Source organism: Austrofundulus limnaeus, unplaced genomic scaffold (genome assembly GCF_001266775.1).
Source record: "Austrofundulus limnaeus strain Quisiro unplaced genomic scaffold, Austrofundulus_limnaeus-1.0 Scaffold361, whole genome shotgun sequence".
Classification (NCBI taxonomy): Eukaryota; Metazoa; Chordata; class Actinopteri; order Cyprinodontiformes; family Rivulidae; genus Austrofundulus; species Austrofundulus limnaeus.
Window position 1 is genome coordinate 512,528 of NW_013952763.1, and position 11,475 is coordinate 524,002.

At 42.9% G+C, this 11,475-nt stretch overlaps 1 protein-coding gene across 1 annotated transcript in view; it reads left to right on the plus strand.

Annotated features, from left to right (window-relative positions):
- The window catches only part of pax3a (paired box 3a), a 19,862-nt gene that overhangs the window by 5,364 nt on the left and 3,023 nt on the right, over positions 1–11,475 (plus strand). The window contains exons 5-8 of the mRNA XM_014023258.1: positions 5,375–5,574; positions 6,112–6,277; positions 6,388–6,611; positions 10,351–10,614. Coding sequence (XP_013878712.1) covers positions 5,375–5,574; positions 6,112–6,277; positions 6,388–6,611; positions 10,351–10,614 — 854 coding nt within the window. The remainder of the gene's footprint in view (positions 1–5,374; positions 5,575–6,111; positions 6,278–6,387; positions 6,612–10,350; positions 10,615–11,475) is intronic.

Genomic DNA, 11,475 nt, shown 5'->3' on the forward strand with positions numbered 1-11,475 from the left:
GAGAGAGAGAGAGAGAGAGAGAGAGAGAGAGAGAGAGAGAGAGAGAGAGAGAGAGAGCAAACAGACCAAATTTGTGTTTCAGCAAACAGGCAGTCAAAACGTGAATCATATTTGCTCAAATCTCCCCGTTTATCCCATCTTAAGCCGACCTTCACATTGTGTAACTTATAGGGAGGCATTGAAATAAGCAGATACAACCCTTTCACGCACACAGAGCAAACATGGCAGTGACGCATAACTGTAAACAGAAAGATGGACGTGGATATTTTCTTTTTCTGTTAGATCCTGTGATTGGAGGTTTAAACAAGAGTGAAGGCTCGAAAGCAACCAGAGGAATGTCTGCTTCTGCCACATTTCTATTTTCCTCTGAGGGCTGGATTGTGGAAGAGTTTATATGAGGGCCTCATTCTTCATTTTCGTGTATTAATAGAGCTTATAGTGCTTGTTTATCCTGCTGGGGGGAAAACAAACGGCAATATGGAACTTCAGAAACTCTGGGTGGATATAGATGGGTAGATAGACAGATAGAGGGGCAGATAGATGGATACTGGTAGATAGATGCATAGATAGATGGGTAGATAAATCGGTAGATAGACAGATAGATAGATTAATAGATAAGTTGTGGATGGGTAAATGGGTAGATAGACATTTTTTCTGATTCTCAAGACTCTCTTTCTTCAAATAAGAAAGGAAAAAATCCACACTAACTGATCTGCAACTGAATGCAGACTCTATGCTTCATTAAAGCCTCTTTCTCCGTTGGCACCAGCATTGTGATCCCCGCAATATTAATTCAAAGGACAATTAATGAATGCAGGGCAACTTTGAAGTAACGGGCTGGGGTCCTGCCCCGAGCCCGGCCCCTCGGCGATGATGTACTCTCCGCATTCTCCCCACTAACCCCAGAGACACTGTGAAGTGGCTGAAAGCGAGGCAGTGAGCAATAGAAGGTCAAGAAGAGGAGCCCCAACAGAAGAAAAAGGAGCTCTCTATTTCCTTGGAAGTATTAGCCAAGCAAAACTCTGTGATGGGGAGGATAAAGAGACGTGAGGAGAAAAGGGTCGGGGGCGAGGGGACTTTGCAAAGAGGAGCACAATGGGATGGTTAATTGAGTAAAGGCAGACAGCGTTGTCAATCACTTAACTTTGTTTAGCCTCAGTTTTTGTGGAGCTGTTTTCGCTCAGCACATTGCACATTATGGACATGCCAGCACTACTCTGTTACTGACTGATGAATTACCTTTTTCCTCCTGGAAAACAAAAAAAGAATTGCACTTGTGCATTAGTTTGCTCTGTTTGTTACCTGCATTTTAGCTTAGAAAATGAGCCATAATTGTTGGCAGGATGGAAACAGAACGAGGTTTTCTTTGAGCAGCGGTGGTAGCAAGGCTGTTTTCACTGCAGTGCTGTGCAGTCGCTGTGAAAAGGTCAGGGGCCAACTTAGGGTCACTTGACTGTTACAACTATTAGGCCCCAGGAAAGGGAGGTTACGATAATGTTTGGGAAAATGTGTCAGCCAATAAAAGGATATCCCACCAAGGAATCAGAATTGCTTACTGGATTTTCATTCATCACAAACTTACCTATTGTACCATTTTGTTTTTTTTCTCCACCCATCGTGCTGTGTGTGAATGAATGAATGAATGAATGAATGAATGAATGAATGGATTTATTTGTTAGGACAATGTACTATTAAAACATAAGCATAAAAACATTTGATGCATTGCACCAGATTTAGCCTAAGGCTAATTTACATCTGTAGTCCTCCAGATAATAAAAACAAAACAACATCCAACAGTAATAAAAATAAGAAGGAAAACTGAAACAGAAAAATAAAAATAATATAAAATAAAACGTTTTGCAATTAATATGTGCGTTTTTAAATGAAATGCTTGGTTTGTTTGTTGGTCTCACCTAAATAAGGCCGGGCTAATATGGATCTTTGCTAGTTAGCCCTCTGTTTGAGTGGAACGTGCAGCAGCCTGGCCTTTCGCTGTGGCCCCGTGTGGGTTCTGTGGAGCTGCTTTGTCTAAAGCCCGAGGGTGGAAATGCCACCGTGAAACTGTCACCTAACTGCACCACGGTGGAACGAAATAATAACCATCCCACACTGGGCACAGATAAAAGCCACGCAGGGCCATTTGTGGCTTCTTGTCACCACACCGGCGTTAGACACAGATACATCTTTCAACTCCGTATCGCCGGCCATTCCTTTGTCCGTCAAGTGCCAACCTCCTGTGCTCTTCTACTCAGTGTTTTATTTTCTCTTTCACATCATCATCATCTCACACTCTTTTTATTATTTCCCCCCACCCCCCCCCACCCCACACACACACGTACAGACACACACCACCCCTCCTCATCCTCCTCCTTTTTCCCAGGCAGCTGCAGGTTCCTGGGGGCTCTTTAGCAAGTCAAGTGAGCAGCCCACTCACACCCCGAAAACTGTTAACCCCAGCTGAGTCCATAAGCTGTCAGTTAACCATTCTTTTCCCCCCAAAGCATCTGCTCACTCGGGCTCTCTATGTGGCATTCAGCTATTTTATTCAGAGGCTTGCTTGCGCTGCGCTCCATGGCCTGAAAGGAGCAGATCTACTTCCCTGGGCAAATAGCTAGTTCATTTGTCTCTTATGGTCTTTGTTTCGTGTTGCGAACACATGTCACCAGCTCCATTACCTTCCCTATTAACAGTGGTTGGAGGACGGGCTAGCCACCCCCACCTAAAAAAGGCCATAAACTGACCCACATGCTTGGATTTTGTTGTTTTTCTTTAATTTACCCCTTTGTTTTAATTTCGCTTTTTGTTGCTTTTATTTTCCTGTGTACTTAGTCGCAGTTTTCCTTTATTTTCTCAAACTATGTGCATTTATGAGCATAGTTTTATGTCGGTGGCACATACCCTATTTTTTGTTGGTATCTATGGAAGGATAGGAAATAGATGCAAGCCAGAATGAGCTCAGTTTTGTAGAAGTCTACGTGCTAAACTAGACCAATCGTTATCCTCTGCTTATGGTTTGTTAGAGGCACTCCTGCTACATGTGAAGCTAATCTGATAGTGGATGTCTGCCAGGCTCACATCTGAGACCTCCTGGAGTTTTCCCCTTTTATTTCCTGTCGGCAACGAGCAATCCATCAATAAATACCTCTGCACATGAATGGTAACTCTGAATGATCATCTATGCTGATGTCAAGAGTATACTTTTTATGAGTGAATGCATTTTATTTAATTTATAGGTGAAAAACCTGTTGAATTTACTTGAATACTCCAAGCTGTGCCTAATAGTTCATCCATTATGTTCAAACTTGTTTTATGAGCAAACATATATTATTTTGAGAATAATACTTAAGCAGGCCTCACCTGGAGAATAATAATTTGATATTTTTTGTCAGAATCACAGCCAAACTGGGCAATGTTTTTAGCTCCCTATTGCGTTATCTGCAGCGTAAAATTTGATTTGTGTGTTTATGTAAGAAGGGCGAGACACCCCTTTGTGTGCCCAGTGTCCTCTTCTGTCATTTATTGTGAGGAATGTGTGGGAACTAGCCTACACTCCTGCATCAGCTCAGATCAGTCCAGGGGCAGTGTAAGAACAGTGTCTGAAAGTGTTAAAGATGTGCACACAGCGATGAGTGAGTCTAAAGAAAGACACAATTGAAGAGAGAGAGAGTTTGACGGAAAGAACAGGTCCCTGTGAAAGAAAATCTCGCACACTCCTTCCCCTCACTTTCCTCCCCCTTCTACAGCATCTTCTTCAGGTGCCTTCCCATCTCCCCTCCATGTCAACTCTTGGCTCTCCCCACCCTCTTTCCCCATCCCCCAGCTTTGTGCCCCTCAGGCCATGGAAGGAGGGGATGAAGGGGCGCTCCCCTGCTGTGTCCCTCCACAGCTCCAGTGGCCCTTCTCTGGACCCTTTTGTGCCCCATTTCCCTCCCACTCCTCATTCCCCTACTCAGCCCCCTGCCTCTACAGCCCCCCATCCTACCCTTCAGTCTCTCCCTTCTCTCCCGACTCCCCTGCTGGGCAGGTGACAGGCCCCTGAATGCGACCTCGGGCGTCCCTGATGGCTCCTACAGATGGAGCGTGGTAATCGGTCCAATAGAGCCCTGCCACAGGCTTTCCCCTGCAAAGAAACAAAAGCTTGGCCACATCACTTCCAAAAAAAAAGTGGGAGAGGAAGATGGAAAAAGACAAAGACCAAGCTACAGGATGAAAAAACAACAACACTATCATTTGCCAGTAAATGATAGTTTGTGATGAAAGTTTTCATTAGAGTTATTAGAAAAACCCAAAGGAAAATAAAAGAAACAACAAATGAGTTCACTTGTAAAACTCTAGTAATAGTTAGTGATGCTCTGTCGTTTAGAGTTTTTTGCTCAAGTTTTAACATCTTGGTATGGTTGCATGGCTTTCGTTTGCACCTGTTGAACTATAAAAATTGCTCCAATTGGTCTCAGATTCTTACATAAACAAACCACATCCGAAGCTCACACGGACCGTCCCAGAGCGTCTGTATGCCAGCGTGGCGCCCCTGTTTCAAATGTAATAAAGAGCTTGTCTTAGCATGAGAATCTTGTTTGCCAGCGGCCCTTTGAGCTGCAGCATTCCCAGAGGCCAAATCCGTGTGTAATGCCTGGTCAGACACACACTGGCAACCGGCGCAAACATTTCCTGCTTGCTTCCAGAGGCTCCAGAGGCAAGGGGAGATCCCCCAAACCCTCCCATTCTAAATGTCTGACTTGGCACTTTTTTAATTAAAGCTTTAAATCTGGAGGGCAGAGAGAGAGAGAGAGAGAGAGAGAGAGAGAGAGAGAGAGAGAGAGAGATCCGGTACAAAGAGGCTAGCTTCATATTGAAACTTTTTTTCTTACTTACACCTGCTCTGCCACCTATTTCTTCACTCTGAGCATGTTTACGGCATACGTAATTTGTGAGTCAAAAAGGCCATGTGAGCTTTCTTCCTGAGGTGTCTCTTTGGGGTGGATTTGTCACCACCGCTTTGTCTTGATGTTTAAACTGAACAAATCAAGAAGCACCTGCAAAAAGCTGCCTTTCTTCCACTATAGGATGCTATCAGTGTTTTATTTTCTTCAAAAAAAAGAAAAAAGAAAAAAAAGGATGCTATCAGTGTAGCACACAGCATGCGTAAGATCAGGAGACACCAGGCGATCGATGCCCCAGAGGGCTATAGTCCTCTTTAATCTGTGTTCAAGCACTCCCTGGCTTTTGATCCCCTCAGGAACCAGGGAGTTGGGAGACACAACCTTATAGTGGCACCACACCATAAGCCCTTGTCTTGAATCAAGGCTATTGTATTAAAAATGCACCCTCTGTTGGCCCGATTCCAAATGAGTGTGTGCTTATTTTGCAATCCCAGCCAGTCACTCGGATGAGGGCTCCGACGTGGACTCCGAGCCGGGTCTGCCCTTAAAGAGGAAGCAGCGCCGTAGTCGGACCACCTTCACAGCCGAGCAGCTGGAGGAGCTGGAGAGGGCCTTCGAGCGGACGCACTACCCCGACATCTACACACGAGAGGAGCTGGCTCAGAGGGCCAAACTGACTGAGGCTCGAGTTCAGGTTCGAACACACGTCTGTACTCACCAAGTTTCCGAAGATTTGACAGAGAAGAGATGTGTCACTCTGTCGTGAATTCGCGTCACGTGGGTGTTAAATTATCTCGGGGTATTGCCACGCATTCTTTACTGTCATTAGACATGTGTTTCCCTTCACTCCCCACCCCCCGACACTCACCCCTGCCCCTTTGCTGCATATTCAGAAAAAAACTAATATTGCAGGCCTTTGGTATGAAACCAGTTTTCTATTTTTGCTAACATATTTTTGTGCCAGAAAGAGCTATGTTAAAATCTGCAAGTAGATGCTCAATTTAGATAGCTGCCTAACAGCCATAGCAGCCCTGCAGTGTTACCCAGAGATGTGGTTTCAGCGCAGATGCTCAGATCTCTATCAGTTTAGCTCTCCTTTTATGGGACAGAGAGGCCTCCAACACATATAATGTCACTGACCTGGAACAAAGCACACTCACGAATGAAAAAGAGCATGTAATTACTGCGCGAGGGTAGCTAGACTCAGGAAACTCTCCGCTCTTCTTCCCAGGTGTGGTTCAGTAACAGAAGAGCTCGGTGGAGGAAGCAGGCTGGAGCCAATCAGCTGATGGCCTTTAACCACCTCATACCTGGTGGTTTTCCCCCGTCAGCTATGCCGGGCCTGCAGCCTTATCAGCTGTCAGACAGCCCTTACCCTCCGACTTCTATCGCCCAAGGTGAAAACACAGCATAAACAAATATTTACTCCGATGTCTTTAAAGATGAAACTGAAATCACATTTTTTCATAAGCAACATTAGAATTCACGAGGAGCGTTCTCTTCTCAGCCACCTCAGAGCAGCCTGGCACCGTCCATCGACCGCAGCCGTTGCCACCAACCTCCGCGCACCAGGCTGGGATCAGCTCGTCTGCAACTTCCCAGGACGGAGGCTCGGCGTACTGCCTCTCCTCGGGGCGACACAACTTCTCAGGATACTCAGACAGCTTTGTGAGCCCAGCTGGACACACCGGCACCGTTAACCCCGGCATCAGCAACAGCCTCTCGCCACAGGTCAGTCTGTGCACCTCGTACCTTTGGTACATGTACCAAAGGACATGTTGAAACATTCACACACATACATTCACAAATGTATTTCTGTACTTCAAAGTTGCGCGAAAAATTGCCACACCAGTCTAGTTCGAATCCGTTAGGAAACAGATGGCAAAGGGTTCTTCATGAAACACACCATATGGATAAATAATAACACACACACACATCTCTGTATGACCTACAGCGGGGGGTGTGATTATCTTGTCATTGATGAAACCTTGTTAGGGTAAAGAACTAGGTAGCTTTTCATTTTTGTTTACTCTGACAGACAGTCTGATGAATTTGAAATGTGGCAAACGTCAGTCACCAGACTGGCAGAAAGTACCAGACACGAGGAAGGATGTATGGTTGTCAGATGATGACACAAATCAAAACTGAAAAGACAATTATGGTCGATTACACAGTCATCAGTGTCCATCGGTGGCTCCCTATCGGCCAAGAAGATGGACTAACAGGCGTAAAACGAGCTTTTAACCGCCACAAAGGGTGGCTGGCCTTTTTGCAATGCATGCTGGGTACTAATTCCCATGAGAGAGAATCTCAGTCTCCTGGTAGGCAAAGATAAAAAAAAATTGTGTTGAGCAGGTTTGTTGCTGTCTGAGTGCCCAAGAATTGACAAACAAGAGAGCATTGTTTGCTGGGGTGCACTCTTGGAAGGTTGAGAGTAAAGTTATAATTGACTCCTTTGATGTAATAGCCAAAGTTATGGGCTAAAACATACATGTTTAGCCGTTAAAACATTACTAGTTTGCAATTTATTCAAACAATATGAAGATAAATTCAATTAAAAGTCGCAACTTTTTACTCGTACTTTAGAAACTTTGTGGAAGCATTTTTGGTATGCAATCTGGAGCTGCCTTCTGTAACTCTGGTATGAGTTCACTCATGCCATAGGGTCACCAAGGAGCTAAAATTCCTATAAAGAGGCCAAAGGTGGTCTGGCCCCTTGGATGGTTTCGCCATTAACCTTTTGTGGTCGGCTTCTATAGAATCTCATCTCACAGATCGGACGGCATGCCTCGAAGGCTCTCTCCGTCTGGGAATGTAATCACTGAGTGTTCCAGTGTCTTAATTGATTGAAATGAAGTAATCTATCCCCTCCTAACAGAGTGTGTAATATATGCAAATGAATCACTTTGTTGGCTAATTTGTTTTAATTCGTGTATTCATTGCAGCAATTCGAATGTTTATTGCAGTGCAGTTTTCTCTCTATCACATGATGAGACAATTAATTTTAACTTAATAAGGGAGAGGAAATGAGAAGTGATTAAATTCTATGACATTGATACTTGGGGATTTCTTTGCACTTGGAAAAGTTTACAGCTTCGGTTTTGTCGGATCGCCGTGGTGGATTTTCTTCGAGGCCCTAGCAAGAGTGATGCCCCTTGTGTTATCTGGACTCCAAATTTGTCCATAAATGCAACTCTACCCTACTTACTGCTCCGTATACATCAGAGGATTCCACTGACTCCAGATATGGTCACGGAGTCTCGTTATGGATACGTTTTGCTTTAGATCAGCAATATTCTCACTGGAGCGGTGAGCTCTGCAGCAGCCAGGCCGATGGCTTTCTCCATCTCTGGCCTCTCAGCACTGATCTGGCGCATACCAAAGCAATCCTTTCTCACCAAGGAAGCAGGCGGCCAGGATTTGCACCCCCCTGGGACCTAATCTCCGGAACAACCTCAAAACAGACACACTATCAGGAACTGCTGCTGTTTCAGTTGCTGAGAAATAGTACCCTATCGTGTAGATCATACACCTATTTTTTTTGCAAGCTTGTAGGTATATGCCACACAAACTGTTTGTACACTTTCATGCACACGTACTGCACTCAGTGTTAGTGCTTGAGAAAATATCAATACAAACAAAACTTTTTTTTGCATAAACTGTAGTTCAGAATATTGTTTCATATAAAAAATCATTATTTTGGAAAAACCTTTATGATAACTACACATTATTTAGCATTAATTGATCATTAATAAATGGTTCGCTACTTTGAAAAGATCATTACTGAAAGATAATTCATACTTTATAAGCTATAAATTAACACGTTTGTTAATGCTTTACCCATGAAGGCTAATTACTTCCAAAACCAACATACTTATTGTTCATTAATGCTTAATAACTCATGAATCAGCTATTCTGTAGACTGTGTAAATGCTCAAATAAATGTACTTTCAAACCATGTCTTAGACATGTATTAATGCTTAGAGATGGTTTGAAATGACCATGATTTTGGTCCAATTTCCACAGGTGAAAAGGAACTTGTGGGCCTTCAGGGTTTTATCTACATTAACAAATACTTGAAAAAGCATAGTCTTTACTTAAGAAGGGTTCACAAAACAACTATCTGCCTTTAATAATTGATGTGATGCAGGATTAGTAGATTTCAAATGTTTTCTAACCATTAATACATATCTCACATGGTGTGAAAGCACATTTATGTAAGCATACAGTATACACACTGTATACAGAATAGTTGATTTACGAGTTATCGATAATGAATAAGCAATGAATATGTTGGTAACTTTATAGGTAAAGCATTGATAAATGTGTTAATTTATAGCTTTTTCAATATGAATCATTCCTAATTAATGATGCTTTCAAGGTTAACTAACCATTTCTTATTGATTAAGTATGACTAAATAATGTGTATTTATAATAAAGTGCTGCCATTATTTTTCATTCTTTGTTGTTACAAAGACAGTTACAGTTTTAAAGTAACTTATGCCACCTGTAAGAAAAAAAAGATGTATATATATATATATATTTCTAATAATAGCTACACATTAAAATACCATGAGTATACAAGGCCTGTGTATTATTGCACCTACTCAAGTTATCACCATCAAGATAGAAGTTGATTTTTTGGGTTTGATATGTTGCATTGTTTGTCTGGAAGGAAAATATGTATTCAGAAAAAAAATGCAGTTACAACTTACCTTAGTTTGTGTACATCTCGGAGCCAACTGACAGTCAGCTGGGAAAGCCCTTAGTGTCGTATCACCTAGTATTAATTAATCTTCACCTCTTTGGTTAGAGGCTATTTGGTTTTGTTCTTGACTTAAGCTCGTTTTTCATCAACACAGGCTGTAATTCTTCTCTCTTTCACTGCGCTTATTTAAGACATTTTCATGACTTTGCTTGTCACGCAGACCCTTGTGCAGCTGTTCATGATGTGTCACTGATACCCCCCTCAGCCTTAACACCAGAAAGAAAAAAAACTTGCTACACATAAAAAAATATTCACCTACTGTTAGAGACACCAATCTAACTCAGGTAGCAAACACACACTCATTGCTCTTTGGGGTCTTTAATGAAGACTTTACGTAAAAAGATGTTTTTCCTCACAAATGCAAATTCATTTCACATTGTACCATAGGACTGACTATTTTTAGACTGGTTCTGCTCAAAACCTGAACTGCTTTGACAAGGAAACATAATATATTACAAACATTCTTTGGTCTATTTCGAAAAGTCAAAAGAGAAATCGTTTCCAGACACTGATAGTGGGATAATCGATGTTTTTTTTAAACTAATATCACAACCTTGATTTGTTAAGCTGAATGAGAACATGTACTAATCCAGTGATTAGATTAAAAAAATAACCCAAAGAAATGAGATCAAATGCACATTGGCTGTTATCAGATAATGTTTGATTTGTTATAATGAACCAGGTTTTTGTGTCTACCTTCAGGTGATGGGCCTGTTGAACCCAAGCGGAGTCCCACATCAGTCTCAGAGTGACTTTGCCCTCTCTCCGCTCACCGGAGGCATTGAGCCTAATGGAGCAATGGCTGCTAGCTGCCACGGTTCTCAGCGACTGGAGGCTCTTCCAAGCCTGACCAGCATGCCTGCCCTACCCAGCACTCAGTCTTACTGCCCACCTTCCTACACTTCCCCAGCCTACGCCGTCGACCATCACCCCACCTACCAGTATGGACAGTACAGTCAGAGCAAGGTAGTAGCTCCAGTTTAAATGTTTTACCTTGAGATTTTACTCACATTCATGCTGACCACCCTACTGATTGTTTAAAGAGAGGTTACTTCATGATTAAGTTTAGATTTTTTTAAAACCCGCAGCCCCTGTTAATTGCAAAGACCCCCCTCTGATGAGGAAGCTTCTCAAATCAACTGTGTGCTGAACTGAAATTACATCTGTGTTAGGGAGCGCTAGTYGGCTAGGCTACCTCAGTTTACATTACCATCATCGGACCATCCATGTGGCCTCCTTATCCCAACACACATTCTCAACTGACTGTCCTTTCATGACCCCATGTGATGAGCTCGCCCATCAAATCCACAGTGTAGCTCACCTAGCCATGTAATGACCCCTGTGTAACAAGGATAGCTGCCCAAATAAAAGGAGCCACTTCCCAAAGCGTGTTTGACAGGAGGGAGGGTTTAGTCAGGGTTTGTAAGGGGTCTGCTGTTGAGGGCTGATCTGAGGTATACTACCACATGTTGACCGGCCTGTCAACGGCAACATCTTGATTTTATTAATTTAGCCCGACCAAGGGGAGACACACATGTAGCTTTTGGGGGTTTGGCAAAATGTGGGTCTATGTGAGCACAGGTACGTGTGTATAAAAGCATGGTTTGTGGGATCTTTGACGAAGGACCAGGGAGATTATGGCCCTTGGCAGGCCAAGATTAGAACCATGTGTACCAGTGGAKGTCAGATTTGGAGTTGTTACTGATCAGTAAAACATAGATCGGTGTTAAAGTAGTTCTATCAATCCTGGCATAGTTTGCAAAATTGTTTAGGTTCAACGCTTTTTTCCTTATATATTTACTTTTATTTTTATGACCTATATACATA